Genomic DNA, 16,717 nt, shown 5'->3' with positions numbered 1-16,717 from the left:
TAATGTAAACTCTTTGAGGGCCCAAACCAGAGCTTATTTGTTTATTCCACTTGCTGTGATTAATATCCAAGCGTCAAGAAGCCACGTGCAGATGAATGCCCGCTAGATGTTTGGTGTAGCTATGCTTCTCCAGCAGCTTTGTAAAATTAAAAATGTTGCTATTCTTTCATAATCTCCTTTTTCCCCCTCTGTCCCTCCTTCCATCCCTCCATCTTCCTTTCTCCCTCCTTCCATCCCTCTCTGTGTTTTTTGATAGGAGACTTTACTCAAACTGCAGTCATTCTAAAGCAGCAGAGCTATCAGCCCTTGGCTTCTGTCTCCCCTCCAGATTAGGGTGTTTCTTCCCTGGGCACATTTGCAGCCAGGCCACAGCTGAGACCCTGGGAAGGAGGAGCAGGAGAGACAAGTGAGGGAGTGGGCGGGGGGACACTCTTTCCCACTGTGACACCTGGCCAAGCCAGCCCCAGCCCACTCTCCACCTCCCCTCTCATCTCGCTCTCACCTTTCACTTCCTCCCACAGGAACAGAGCGGGCACACACGAATGCAGACGCACACTCACACACAGGTATTTTTATCTCCCAGCAGGTCTTATTTTCTCTGCAGCTTTTCTGTTTGAAAGTCCATTTCCACTCAGCTCCCCAAAGACCACAGCCCAAGGCTGTAAACCAGAGAGGAGCTGCAGCTGAATTGCACACGGCAGTCTGGGAGCTGCCAGCAGTGGCTTTTAATTAAAAAAAAAAAAAAAAAAAAATTCAAACCGGCAGATAAGCCCAGATACATGTTTTTTGGTTTTTGACATGATTCTGTGGTCATAACTAGCTGGGGAACAGTGACTCGGCCTAACTTCATGACTCTGGTATCAAATTCCTTTTTGTGTGGGAACTGGCAAGAGATCAGTTTGTTTTTTATTCCTATGACATTTCTGGTCGTAATTATCTTACCTGTTAGGCAAAAACTTTTCCTCTTCAGACATATCTGATTGCGTGTTCTTTTAGGGATGGTGGTATTAGTTGCTGTCAAGGCTTTTCAGAGGAGTTGTTTCTTCCCTACCCTTAATAACAGTTACTATTTAGCACTTACTTTTATGTCAGGCACTGTGTCTTAGATCCTTAAAATAAGCACTATAAAATAGGTGAAGTTCAGAGAGATTAAGTAACTTATTCAAGAAAATATCCCATATTTATTGTCATTTGTCACTGTGGTACCATTGACCTTGCTGATTTGTAATAGCAGAGTTGCTCCCCAGGAAAAATTGTCAATAGTGTCTGTTCTTCCCAATGCAGAGCTCCATGACAGGCCTTGCATTCGCCTGTAATTGGGGATAAGTTGCTTAAACTGCAGTCTACCTTATATCCAGTAACTTCTGTGGTTTCTAGCTCTTTCCTGGTCTAATATTAGCACACCTTATTCAGTGTATGCCATGATTCAAGTTATTAACCCGTGCTAATAGGTTTAACATGGAACAGACAGCCTTAAATGATGCTGTTGAAGAGCTAAGCTCTTTGATGGCAAAGGGAGAAACGAAATGACTAGTCTTTTCTATCTAATCTCTGTGATTAATATAATGTGAATTTTTAAAAATATCTGCTATTGGCTAGTCTTGGTGGCTCACACCTTTAATCCCATTACTTTGGGAGGCCAAGGCAGGAGGATCACTTTGAGCCCATGAGTTAGAGAACAGTCTGAGCAACATAGTGAGACCCTGTCTCTACAAAAAATTAAAAAGTTATCTAGGCATGATGAAACAACCCTGTAGTCCCAGCTACTCAGGAGACCGAGGCAAGAGGTTCGCTTGAGCCCAGGAGTTGAAGGTTACCATAAGCTATGGCCACACCACTGCATTCTAGACTAGGCAACAGAGCAAGACCCTGTCTCAAAAAAAAAAAAAAAAGAACCCAAAAAAACTGCTATAAATTTCATTGTACATATTAAATAAAAATGAACAACTATTGGGCTTTCATTAAAGTTGTATAAACAGTAGGACCTTGGAAAAAGAAAGGCAGAAAGAAAGTGAACTGAGCAAAGGCACTGGTTTGGTGTAATATGTAATTTCTAATAAGCATGGTGCCAAGAATTTTATGTTAAAGGTAGAGAAGAAAATTTTTGAAAAAATAACTGTACCATTTCTAAAATATCAAATTAGGAGTATTTCTAATTGTAAGCTTTAAAATACAAGGAAAGCATACTGTGTTTGGTAAAATATAATTTATAATAATATAATATATTTTATAGAATATATTATTTCCTGTCTTATGTGTTTATATTTTATATGTTCTCATATGTTTTATATAATCTTTTCATTATTTGCACATTTTAAAAGTTATATTTTAAATATGAGAACATTTGCTACAGTTCCAAAGAAATAATCCTAAAAACCAGTCTTCAGGGTGAGTGACATGGCACCTGGCCTGAAAGAGATGACCCCTCAAGGTGCTGTTATTACATAAACATCATCAATCAATCAGCACATTGTTAGGAGTCCTTGGAGTATAGCGCTAGGTGAAGTTACAAAAAAATCCAAAGAAATTAAAGTTAGAGTCTTGCCCTTCAAGATCTGAGAATTTAATTGAGAAAATCAGACATGTTTGCAAATTCCCTTACACTAAGAGGCAATATGGATGGGTAGGCTTCCCTTTTTACCACTGTCACACTCTCCCACTGAAGTCTTCACAAGTCGTCATTCATGAAACAAGTGTTTATCGAGTATCTATCCTTGTGCAGCCCAGAGGAGCTCAGAGGTGAACTAGAGGTGGATCCTGCCCACTCAGAGTTTAGCAGGGGACCTGAGACCCACGAAATTAACTGTATTACCCAGGGAAAAGTGAATAGGGCCATAAAAAGAGAACAGATAAAATGCTCTTAAGAAGACTCAGAGAAGAGGTAAATGATTTATACCTGAAGAAAACAGTGTCGTGTTATCTTTGTTAGAGCTTCAAGTAAGTAGGATTTGGATATCAAAAGATGAAGGAAATATCTTTCCGGCTAGAAGCCGCTGTGCTTAAGTGGGAAGGTATGGGATGTATAGTGGAGTGGATACAACCAACTTTACTAGAACAAGGAATATATGAAGAGGGTGCATGAGCGAGAGTTTGCAAAGGTTTATTTTGGGCTATCTGTGACCAAATATAACATTCACGTTTAGAGTTCATTTTATGTTTGATAGGCACTAGGAAGCCACTTGGAGTTTTCCAGAAGTAAAATGACATGTTCAAAGCTATGTTGCAGGAGCATTTTTTAAACCTGGTGACTATGTGAGGGCCGACTGTCCCATCTATAACCCAAAGTCATTATATTCAAAACTTTTTTTCCAGTCTATACAAAGCTTGTGTCAATGGATTAGTTTAAAGCAAAGACTACAGTTGCTGTTCTGGTTGTTCTTGCCTGGATCTGCCCACTTGTATTAGATTCTTAAACACTTTCATCATGTCCAAGTCTAGACACTATTCTCTTTTTCCTGTGTCAATTTTGAACCTTATTCATAAAAATTTCTCTGGATATTAAGTTCTTCGTGTGAAGACTTAAAAAGAGAATTTTTCTCTCTATTCTCAGTGCCAGTAATAATTATGTTTTCATAAGCAAACGTTTTGATCTTAAAAATACTCCAAATCATACAACTGATCATGTTTCCCTTTTTGTGTTGGCAACTAGATTATTTAGAGCCAGATTTGTATCCCTCTTTAAAAATGTATACAGCTCTACAGAAGGCATTTTGTCTACTAACCTTAAATCTGGCTTTATCTTACCTTTCCAAATTTTATTTTTCTTTTATTCTAGCTTTGTTTCTGGCAGGGTTTAACCTTATATTATCTTTTTTTTTAATCCTTTTATGATTTATTGGGAATCATATAAACTGGCCTGTGAGCTCTGATTTTTACATTAGCCTCTTTTTTCTGTCTTATAAGTATATATTATCTTGTTATACTTTAATACCTATCGTATCTTAAATAAGTTGGCATAGATACATAGATACTGCAGCTATTTCTTATGTCCTATAAGCCAAATCTCTAGAACTAGCATTGACCCTTACAGAATTTTTTCTTCTGTTTGTAGTCTGCTGCAGAATTTAAATTTCTGACCACCCACACTGTCTCACTCAGACTCTGCACTTTTTCTGTTTCATCAAATTTCAGATTGAACCTAGCTTTCATCATCTAAATTTGTTTTATTTGTAGGTCTCCTGATTGTGTAGTCAAGTCAAAAGAGGTTCCAGGAGGCAGAGCCCACTGCTGCACTAGCTTATGTAGGCCACTGGAAAGAGCATGAATCTTCATATGGTGTCTTGTACATTATGAGTCCTCAATAAATACTTGCAAAATGCAAGAGTGAATCTAGGGAAAGCCACAGCAGCACATTTCTGAAACCTTAATGGAAGGTTTTCCCATAGGCTATGCTTTGATTTAAGAATAAGAATTTTAAATTCAATTGAAATGTGATGATAATTGATCTTAAAATCATTTAACTTTCAATAAAAATCTTAATGTCCATAATGCTTTATTTTACCATTTACACATGCTTTTGCCTGTTGTTGACTTAGCATATCCCTAGAACATAGAATCTAGATAAATGTGGGATGAATGGCTAAGTGCATGAATGAATGAATGAATGAATGAATGAATGAATGAATGAATGAGTGAGTGAGTGAGTGAGTGAGTGAGTGAGTGAGTGGATTTCACTGAATCCATAGACTTGCAGTAAGACCTAGATTTGGCCATAATATTTCTTACATTACACAGGAGAAAACTGAGGCTCACTAGCATCATGCCTGACAGAGTCAGACTTAAATTTGGTATTCTGACTTCTAATATGCTGCTCTTGCCTCTACATTATATAATATCTAATATGTAATTTCTTCTATATAGTATATGTAAAGTGTAATCCTATTCATTCATAGTACCAACCTTAAAAACATGGGGTCATCCGACCCCATTGCTCTGTTTCTTTTTAGGTATAGTCTTGTTACTTTTTTCTTTGAAGTATTTTTCCCTTTTCTTTCTTTGTTTCCATTCCATTGATACTAACGTATTCTAGGCTCACATAACTGCAACTTGCTCTGTTAAGCTATAAGCAGCTTCTTACAATGTCCCTTAAAGATATCCATAGAGATTCTAATCATATGCACAGATGCTCAGAAGACAATGCCAATTAATTATATGATACCTGAATAATAAGTCTTTCATGAATTTTAAACTGTTAGTTTCTTTTTTTCTAACACAATTACTACTATATGTGCTATTTTAACCCTGCGATTTCCTCAAAAGCTTATTTCAATCTAACTGAGATTTAGACATTCATAATTTTTCATGATCACTGAAGCATTGTACTAAGGAGGATTTCTGCAGTTTCTAGTATGGGGAACTTCAAGAATAGAGGCTTTTTCTATTGAATAATAGAGTCTTTTTCTGTTAAAGAAAAGAGAGTCTCTATTCTTGAAGTTTTCCATACCAGAAGCTGCAAGGAAGTAGCAATATTTTCATATGTTTAGGTGTTATCTAATTTCAAGAGTGAGAAATTATTAGTTGTTAAATTATGATATGGATTATTAGAGACCATTAGAAACATGCCAAAATTACTGATGTTATATACTATGGGAGGAGTTATTTTTATCATTATACCGTGTAAAGAGGTTTGATAATATACATTCAATTATATGCTCTGTATTCATTTCATGCAACCAGAATTACAATGTTAGACTATGTTATTTGGCTTAACAATCACTACTACAGTTCACATTGTAAATGAAAGATAGTCCCTGTGTTTCCTATTCTCCTTTAATACATGCATTTATATTAATAGCATGATTTAATAGATCACTTTAAAATTATATTGCATTTTGAACTGCATTTATTAGAAAATTGACATCTTATGTGTGTTGAACCATAATAAGTTTAGCATTAAATTAAGGGGTCATCTATCTGTTTGGTGAAATGTAGTCTTCATAAATTCTAGCATGTCCAAAGTGAGGTAATGAGATTGAAAAATAGGTCTCAGATGTTACATTAATTTGTAAATTTTAACTTATGACTTATTAGCTTTAGGGAATTTTTCAGTAGTTACAACACAGCATCATGTTAATATTTTGAAGTTGCTGGATTCTTTATGACTCCGATTTAAAACAAAAAATTTGTACCACTGACATAGTGGCATGCGTCTCTCTGGTCACCTATGACTTACTCCAAAATGTAGTTATACTGCATACTGTGAAATTGGAAAATCTGTTCTGTGTGTGTTCTAATGGATGTAACGGTCATTAAGTATATGAGTCTTCTGACGTCGTAATCAGATGTGATTCAGTCTGTTAAGTATCCATGAAACAACATCTGCTTCACAGAGTGACCTTCTGCTAAAGAATACTTAGCATCTATTAGTAGATCATAGTGCAGATCTGCCTTATTTGAAATGCACTAAACTAGAGTAGTCTACTGCTGTTTAGTAACTAGCTTGTAATAATTTATTGCAGTTAAATAAAGCTTAAAAAAACTCCATTAAATAATTATAGGGATTATATGCATTTCGAAAACCTTTGTGTTCTACTGAAATTACCCATTTAATTTCAGGGTTGGTTTGTTAAAAAAAGCTGAAATCTAAAGGCACATTAGGGGAGCTGTCAGATGCTGTTTTCTGTAGGTGTTAATAAAACCAGATGAAAAAAAAAATCTGAAACAAATTAAAACCAAAAGCAATTTTGCCATCTGTTGTATATTAATTAGAACTTTGTGTATCAAGGGTAAACTTGCTCTTAGAGAATGTCACTGAACACCCGCCTAATAGAATAATATGCAAATTTATTAGATTATAGATTTATATGCAGTTTTTAATTCTAATTCCTCTGCAGTGGATTCCCAAGAAATTGGTAGTATATATAGATATGTATATACACATACATGTATATAATGAGTTTTCTTTTTTTTTTTCTTTCAGAGCAACCTGCAAACAATCAAGGCCAGTCTACCCTGCAGCCTTTGCCACCTTCCCACAAGCAGCACTCTGCACAGCATCATCCATCCATCACTTCTCTCAACAGAAACTCCCTGACCAATAGAAGGAACCAGAGTCCGGCCCCGCCGGCTGCTTTGCCCGCCGAGCTGCAAACCACACCCGAGTCCGTCCAGCTGCAGGACAGCTGGGTCCTTGGCAGTAATGTACCACTGGAAAGCAGGTAACTCCTGAATGTGAGGCTTGCAACCCTTTGATTATTAGGACCACAGGATGCACCTGCACAGAGAATGCATATTCTGTGCTATTCAACAAACCATGTTCTTTAAAACATCTAAAATTGTAAAATAAACTAGTTCAACCCTTTTCTCAGAAGAAAAGTTTACTACACTTCTATACTCTGTGTTTTGTCTGCTCTACGACCAGTTCCAGATTGGTGGTAATTTTTAGTTGCTGGGTTAGTGAGCTTGCCCACTCTTTTCACACATTTTTCTTCCCTACAGGAGACGAGAAAACATTTCTTCAGTGAAACTTTTCCTTACTACTGTTTTTTTTTCCTTATCTACAAATTATCAGGCATGTGGAGAAAGGGATGGAGTTATAAAATGTGATTCTCACCCCCATTCAATGAACATGTCTAGTATCTAATTGGTTCTAGACTTCTGTACCATCTGAGACTGTACTTTGTCTATTACATCAAAAGCATAGTGGAGTCCCAAGTAAAATACTTAAGGACAAGTCAGATGACCTTTGTTAAGGATATTTTAGTTTCTTGCAACATGAGAGAGATGGGACCTACTCTCTAAAGCTCCTTCCAGCCTTGCTTCCTAAGACGCTCCATTCCTTCTTAGTTCTATTAGGAAATTCCTCCTTATAATGAATTGAAATCTCTGTCCCTGAAATGTCCATCCTCTGGGTGTAACCTGGAACTGTGCAAAACAATTTTGCCCCCATAGCTAGACTGTGGCCCACGGGCTTCTCTTGGTTTTTCAGTGGCTTCACCAGCTTAATGGTCCTTCTCTGGGTACTCATTGGTGTTTCAGTGAGGTGTTTAAGTTATGTCTAGCAAAGGCTGGCTCGCAGGTGGTCATCTGCTTACTTAAAAAAAAGTATAGATCAGTAAACGCTATTTTGAGCTAATCCACTTCATTATTAAGTATCTCCTCATACATACACTTTCACCTTCTTTCTCTAGACAGAACCTCGACTGTCAGCATCTCCTTTAAATTATGATCTGCACATGTGCTGAGTGGTGTCTTGCCTTATTGGTCTTCCATTGGCAGCTTTGCAGCAAGGTTCCCCTATCATTTCTGTTTTTCTTTATTTCTTCCCTTCCCTAAGCTTCCATTAGGCTCAGAGAAAAAGAATTATAAGCATATAAAAGCCAGAAATGGAACATTCTGGATCCCTTGAGAGAATATCTCCCCAAATGCCCTGCCCTGGAGAGCCTCTGGCTAACTTCAGCATTTAAATGAACTTCAGGATGAAGACACTGCCTCACAATGAATAAATCGATATTTCTTGCCATTGGATATATGATCTAAACCCATTCTGCCCTGAGGATGAGCTGGCAGGAGGTCCTCATAGTTAGTTGTCAACAATAAAAATCTTTTTGTCTTTTCTTTTACTCTTGACCTAAAAACAAGGTTCTAGAGAACTCTTATCTTGTTATCTGTAGTGTCAGCCAAGAGTAGTTGAATTTTATTGTTTATTTTATATTATTGAACATTCTTCTGGGACAAATTAGAGAAAGAACAGGAAAAGTAGGCAAACAGAAGATTTCTCTTCACTTAAGACTGAGTCATGTATACAGGTTTTTTTTTTCCTGACTTTATTAACACACAGAGCTAAATTTACCCAGTGTCATTAATTAGCACACACTGAACAAGTAATCAACACTGATTCACTATTGTTATTTGGAAAAATTTTATTAGGAAAAAAGTAATTTTCCAGTTGAGTCATCAAATTGAATATGGATAATTACATTGTAGTTGACAATAATTGTTTTGACAAATATTTATGAAATATGTCACATTAAATCATCAGAAATGTGTTTGATTTTAGTGATGTTATATATAGCACAAAAGCCTCAAAAACTGTCAATAGAGTTAGCATTCCTTGAAGCTGTATCTCCTAGTGAAGAGAGTTAGAAAATTTTGAGAAAGATAAGCTGTGTCCTTGTTATTCCCCATATTACACTAACTAATTTTGATTGATGGGCGGAAAGAAAGTACTTGGTTAGAAGAAAAAATCCACTGTAGCCTTATGTGAAATTATAGCTGGTTTTTCTGTATTCAGACCATATAAGAAATCACTCCCAGTGTGAGGAGTTCCTGAGATTTTCTTCCATTTCAAAGTAATACCATTAATGAACCATCAATGAGATTACATTATATAGTTTCACAAACTGACCTAGGAAGAAAATCAGGTGATATGATCTCACTGATAAGTATAAAGAATAATGAATCTAAAAATTGTGTATCATGCTAACACATCTTAATATGTAGTACAGATTTGTTGTTTTCTTGTTATCCAGTGTTCACCTCTTATAGTGTTGCTAATCAAAAGAAATAGTATATCAATTTGCAGCTACTCAGTGAGTCAACCTAAGCAGCGATGTGAAAATCTCACACTGTACCGACACAGTACTGCTGTGGTTTCTTTAATAGTCTCACTTGGTTGGAACTCTTGAGGTGAAGAACCAGTCTTATTTATCATTGATTTTTTCCTTTTTTAGTTAAGGTTCCCTATTGAGTATGATTCTCAGGCTCAGTTTCAGCTATATTAACAACTTTATCCAGACTTGTGTCTGCCTTGTACTATTTTTTTAATCTAGTGTATAGTTTCATCTTTGGAAATTATTTCAATTTATGTATACTCATTTTACTAATTCTCATTTTCCTGAAACTGTCATATAAGGTTATAAGCTATAAAGTATGAGATTCAGTTATGTGTAAATAAGAATCTGGATTTTTTTTCTGTCTCCTCCCTTTTCTCTTTTCAGCACACATTGATAACAGTTGGTTACAAAATGGCCTGTAATAATCTGTGAAAATCTCAATCATTTGTAGACTTTATGTGAATTGGTAGAAAAGGTAGAAAAGATTTTGTACCCTGTCCTGTATGTTTCAGTATAGCTTTCATTTTGATTTATTAGAAAGCATTTTTCCCCAGTTTCTTGCTTCCATAAAAATATTTATTTCCTTTCTCTAATGAATTTAACATTTGTTCCTGTTGGAGACAATCAATACTGTTGTGGACTGTACATTTCTACTCAGTAAATAGAGCAGTTCTCTTCTATAATCTCCTGTGACTTTCAGATCTCCTAGATTCACATCAAGAGCCAAATAAGCATTTGTAGTTTAAAACATATTCTTATTATTTCATCATTTTCTATTACTTACAATTAGTGCCTATATATAATACCAAATACTTGCTTACAATTTTCCTGAAAATTCCTTTTATTTGAGCTCACTATTTCTTATACTTTGGATCATTCACTTTTAGGGCATTTGATAGCCTATAGCTTGTCCTTTGTTTATTTTGTATTTCAGCTGCTTTAGTGTTTAATAATAGCTGCTACAAGAATACAGAGCAGCTGAAGAAAAGCTTAGAATTGACGCAGTATAGCAGCAGCACTTAAAGGTGTAGTACAGGAACTCTCACTGAGAAGCCCTGACCTTCAGCAATTGTAAAGTTAATTGGCTGCAAGTTCCTCATTTATATATGCGAATTAAGTAGCTTAGTAGTTACCTATTAGACGTTAACAAAATGGTTCATTTGTAGCCATTTAATAAAAGATTTATTAAAGTGTTGTTTTATTATGAAGTCTACTTTGGCTTTGATAATTCATTAGTTATGTTCCCATAGCTTTTTTCCTTGCAGTTCAGTAATGCTTTCCCAATTATTAATGTATGAAATTGCATATTAAATTGCCTCTTTATTAGTGCATTTTTTAATTTAAATATTGAGACATCCTGGGCTGCTGTAATATGAAATCAATTGTTACGTCTTTAAAAAAATAGAATACCTAAACAGAAGTATTTAGTTTACTAAACTAAGATATTATCCTTTTTTGTTTCTTTTATCTTCACTTTAATATACTTCTAGGGAAAGGCAAGACAATCATACAAACACCAGGTCTCAGTCAGCGTTGCCTTTCATAATTGTGGGCATTATGTATACTCAGTAAGTGTATACATTGTAGTCCCATGGCACCAGGGGAAAACTTTCCCAGTTGGAAACTTGTACCCCCTCCCCAACTATACTGATAACCAACTACCATTAGCAAGGTAGTAAGTAGTAAGATCCCCCATAATTAAAGATACAGCTTTAAGTAAAATATGCCTGGGAAGATAGCCCATTGACTTAAATTGACTGATGTCATATCCTTTTGTTAAAGGTAGCTTGGGGAGACCCAAGGGTACCTGTGGGGAAAAGAGAATATACAGAATATGGAAAACAGATGCAAAATGAAGAAGCTAAGGTTACTGAACACAAATTTCAGTATTGCACTTGGCCTAAGCTAAGAAATTTTTAGTCTTTGAGAGTTTCACCATTTAAAAAAAAAATAATAAACGCATCTAAAATTACATACTAATGAATAGTAGAAATCAGTTGTAGTCTAGGTCTCTTGAAATATGGCACCTTTAATAATTTACACTATTTCTTAAAAAGCCCATAAAGGGATATGGTGCATTGGTAAGAATAATAGGAAGAAACAGGAAGTAGGAGATGTGATATATAAGAATTTGCTCAGTAGTGTTTACATTTAAGGTGTCTTAAGTTCAAGTTGTATTATATTCAAAGTTGTGGCTTAAAAAGCTATGTCTCAGTGAGGGGAGGATAAATCAGGAAACTATTGTAGACCTAATTCGGTACCTAAGCTCTGTGGTGACTATATAATTCTTCATCAAACCAGCACACTTTGAGAGTGAAGGGGAGGCATAGTGAACAGAGACACCGGAACTACAGCATAAACCGGTGCTGTCCTGGGCAAAGAGGGACATGTGATTATTATTACGCTAAGTTTTATTCCCAAGAGTAAGGTTGATTTTAAGTGCAGTTGTCTTATTCCTAAGGTAAATAAGAATACAAAATCAAAGGAGAGAATCAGCCTTTGGTTGAACACAGGTGTGACTCCAGGCTTGAACTTTTCTGGTTTCTGTCACTAGTTTGCAGCCAATATTTAACCTTTTGTTGACCCACTTGACAGAAAAAGCCTCTGTTGGCCTCCACAATATGTATCTCCTAAATCAATATGTAGAGTATTTGTCTTTATTTTCTTCTCACATTATCAAGAGAATGAAGAAGGAACATATATTGAAGACAGCATATTGAATGTAATTTTATTCAGGAAGTTCAAATCTGATTGTTTAAATGTAAAATATTAGATTTAGACATAACGTATATTCATAAAAATGTAAAACAATTGTAAGATTTGGTCCTGAATTTACTCAAAGAATGAAATCCACATGTCTTCAGCAGCATTATAATCTGGGTTTTCAAAACCATTCTCGTATGTAGAAGTAGAGGCCTTATTCTAGCAAAGTTTGGCATAAAGATTCAAAGATGATTACTAAGAAAACAAAAGTATGATTTTTTTAAATGTAAGGATTATTATTAACCAATTATAATGCTATAGCCTCAACTTGGTTGTTTGGCAGGCATCATACCAATAATTAAAATGAAAAAGTAGGCTGTAGATGGATAGTAGCTTTAAGATGAAAGTCATTCTCAGGAGTCAATATTGATATATATTCTAATTAAAATGTAGTGGATATAGTAGGGCTACAAAACACAGTTTAGCATCATGAGAAGAGCGTATGCTTTGGAATCAGATAGATCTGGTTTTTAATCCTAGACCTACCCGTTTTAACTATCTATGTAATCACCTACAACTTTAAATCTGAGGTCCTGTGCAATAACATCTACTGAAAATAACGCTGTGAGTATTAAAATGAAATAATGCATCACCTAGCACGTGATAGGTGCTCCATAAATATTTTTAAAAGGTCAACCACATAATATTAACAATTGTGTAGGGTAAGGGCATCTAATTGGTTAACAATTGAACAAATATCTTTTATCATCAAGGTAGCTCTTTCTTCTCTCCAAACAATAAGAAAAGCATTTGTCTTACTTGGGACATTTATGTCTAACTTATCTTTATGTGTTAGGTAGGCAATGCATAAAATTAAACCATGATTAATTTTACCAGAATAAAATCTCTTGCTAATTCTCACAATTCCTGTCACTTAACAAAAAGTTGGTGAATTTTTGTAGGTAGGAACCCCAAGTCTGTTAATTTTGTTCTTGAGAAGAAAAAAAATCTTCCAATAATAATGAAAGGCAACTATTCATATCCTTGAAACATTTAATTAACTAAAGTAATAAATGTTTGGAATGAATCAATAAAAGCCTTGATAGATGCATTGTCTTCACATCAGTCAGAAGTGAGACCCCAGTTTTATTTAAGGTATTGAAAGCCTTGGAGTCTTTTGTGCACTATGAAGGTGCTGTACAATAGAGTGGGAGTGTTATTTTGTTTAATTGGAGTGAACCAGTTTCTTTTTAATAGCAATTAAGACACCAAGAAAGTATGCATTAATTATTTGCTATAAGCCGTAAATGATATTCGAAAGCATAATTTCAATAAATTGCAAATACTATATACTTTGATAATTTTAGGTTTTAGGTAGCCAGTAATCTGTATAAAACATTCATATCTGATAACATTAATTTTCGTGGTACCTAGGGAAACAAATTCTTAATTCTAACACATTTCTAGTCACTGCTCTCTGGACATGATCACAGTAAAAGGTCCTTGATGCCTTTACTCTGGACATAGTCAATAATTGTGATTGAACCATTATCTTCTTCTGAATGTGACCTCTCATTTTAAAGCACCTCTCTTCCTCTTCCTCAGCAACTGTGTTGAGGCATTTTTAAAAATCCTTTTACCCTTCATTAATATTATCTGTGAAAATAGGCCTCAATCCTCCTTACTTGATATGAGTGTGTATATTCATATATATTATATATATATATGTTTTACTTCTACTTAGCATCATTGCTACTTGGTGTTTTTATCTTTCCTTAGAATAAATTTTTGTTCAATTTTAAAACTGTGTCTTTCTCTGAAATTTCATCCCCTGGTTTCATCATCAATTAATATAGACCATCAAATGGAATTGCTTATCTTTTTCTGCATTTCTTCACTTTCCCTTGATGTACTTTTGCCTATTTTATTTCTTTCTTCATCAATTTCAAAAGCATGTTTTCTATTACACCATTCTCAGAACCCTTTCTTCTTCTACCACAAGATTAAATTCTAGGACATGCAATTAACCAGCTAAGCTTAATAAATTGTATTTTCTAACCTCTGTGATTCTGTTATGACCCTCTTTATGCTTTCTTAGCATCTCACCTCATATTCTGAACCACTTAAAATCCTACTACCAGAAATCATTTTGTTCCAGTTATATCCTTCACTGATGTAGTATTGCTACTTCCTGATTATGGTATACTGGAAAAAGCACTGGTTTGGGGAAGGGCAGATCTGGGTTAAAATCTCAACATCACACTATCTGTGTAACCGTGGGCAGGATACATGTACATTTTTATCTTGTGTTTCCATAAAATGGGTTTGGTAATACTTCACAAAGATTTTATAAAAAGCTTCATTGAAATGTCATATGTAAAGTACATGGCACTTAAGTTTCTTCACTTTTCTTTATTCCTTATGCTATATGTTTAAAAAAATTAATTTAGTAATTATACAGGTAAACGACAACTACCAAGGCAATAAAGATTTGATAAAAGCAATGATAACTCCGAAGAATTTACATGTTGGTTAATTTTTATGAACAATTATTATAGATAGCTTTTAAAGCTTTGGAGATTTTTTGATAGTAAGAATGATCACTAAATTCTTAATTTACTTTAGGTTCATAGAGGAGATAAACTATGAAGTAAATTTTCAAAAACAGGATTTGTTTTAGAAAAAGTTAATAGTGATAGCCAGGAGCAGTGAGTATATATATGGTGTTTGTTTTTCCATTCTTTAGATACTTCATTTGGGAGAATGGTCTCCAGTTTCATCCAGATTGTCACAAAAGGCCCTAATTCATCCTCCTTCATAGCTGGGTAGTATTCCATAGTACCACATTTTGTTAATTCACTCATGAATTAATGGGCACTTGCATTGATTACATATCTTTGCAGTTGTGAATTGTGTTGCAATAAACATTCGAGTGCAGGTGTCTTTTGGATAAAATAACTTCTTTTTCCTTTTGGTAAATACTCAGTAGTGGCATTGCTGGATCAAATAGTGGGCCTACTTTTGGTTCTTTGAGAAATCACCATACTGTTTTCCAGAGGTTGTACTAATTTGCAGTCCCACCAACAGTGTATACACATGCCTTTCTCTCTGCATGCAAGACAGCATCTGTTGTTTTTGGAATTTTTAATAAAAGCCATTGTAATTGGAATAAGGTGATATCTCATTGTGGTTTTGATTTGCATTTCCCTAATGATTAGTGATGTTGAGTATTTTTTCATATGTTTATTGGCCATTTGTCTGTCTTCTTTTGAAAAGCTTCTGTTTGTGTCTTTTGCCCATTTATTTTTGTTGTTGCCATGATTGCCTTCGTGGTCTTCTTCATAAATTCTTGGCCTAGGCTGATATCAAGAAGAGTATCTCCAACCTCTCCTAGAATTCTTATAGTTTCATGTCTCACGTTAAAATGTGTTATCTACCATGAATTAATTTTTGTGAGTTGTAAGAGGTGTGAATCCTGTTTCAGTCTTCTACATATGGCTATCCAATTTTCCTAGCACAATTTATTGAATAGGGATTCTTTTCCCCATTGTATGTTTTGGTCTGTTTTGTCAAAGATCAGATGGCAATATGAGGATGCTTTTATATCTGGGTTCTCTGTTCTGATCCATTGAGCTATGTCTATGTTCTTGTGTCAGTGCCATGCTGTTTGGTTACTATAGCTTTGTAGTATAGCTTGAAGTCTAGTAAAGTGATGCCTCCTATTTTGTTCTTTTTGCTTAAGTTTGCTTTAACTAATCAGGGTCTTTTCTGCTTCCACGCAAAGTGTAGAATTATATTTTCTAGATCTGCAAAAAAAATGACAGTATTTCAGTGGGGATTGCATTGAATCTATAAATCATCTTTGGTAGCATAGACATTTTAACGATGTTGATTCTGCTGATCCATGACCGTAACATGTTTTCCATTTATTTACGTCCTCTGCGATTTCCTTCTTTAGTGTTTTGTACTTCGTCCTGTAGTGATCTTCCCCCCCCCCTTGGTTAAATATAATCCTAGGTATTTATTTTGTTGCTATTATGAAATGTATTGAATCTTTGATTTAATTCTCAGCTTAATTATTGTTGGTGTATAGGAATGCTATTGATTTGTGTACATTGTTTTTGTAACCTGAGACTTTGCTGAATTTATTTATTAATTCCAGGAGCCTCTTGGTTGAATCTTGGAGGTTTTCTAGATATAAGATCATATCATTACTGAAGAGCAATACTTTGACTTCTTCTTTCCCCATTTGGATACCCTTGATTTACTCCTCTTATCTGATTGCTCTGGCTAAGACTTCCAGCACTATGTTGATCAGAAGTAGAGACAGTGGTAACCTTGTCTGGTTCTAGTTTTAAGCGGGAATGCTTTCAATTTTTCCCATTCAGTATGAAGTTGGCTTTGGGTTCTTCATATACGGCTTTTATAATATTGAGGTGTGTTTTGTCTATGCCTATTTT

At 35.0% G+C, this 16,717-nt stretch overlaps 1 protein-coding gene across 9 annotated transcripts in view; it reads left to right on the top strand.

Moving 5' to 3' along the window:
- TENM3 (teneurin transmembrane protein 3) overlaps window positions 1–16,717 on the top strand; it is a 2,406,934-nt gene that overhangs the window by 2,213,996 nt on the left and 176,221 nt on the right. For all 9 annotated transcript variants that reach the window (XM_076010707.1, XM_076010706.1, XM_076010703.1 and 6 more), the window contains one exon: window positions 6,920–7,157. In XM_076010707.1, the coding sequence (XP_075866822.1) occupies window positions 6,920–7,157 (238 nt within the window). The remainder of the gene's footprint in view (window positions 1–6,919; window positions 7,158–16,717) is intronic.

Source organism: Microcebus murinus, chromosome 15 (genome assembly GCF_040939455.1).
Source record: "Microcebus murinus isolate Inina chromosome 15, M.murinus_Inina_mat1.0, whole genome shotgun sequence".
NCBI classification, from domain to species: Eukaryota; Metazoa; Chordata; class Mammalia; order Primates; family Cheirogaleidae; genus Microcebus; species Microcebus murinus.
This window is presented reverse-complemented; position numbering and strand designations above follow the sequence as displayed.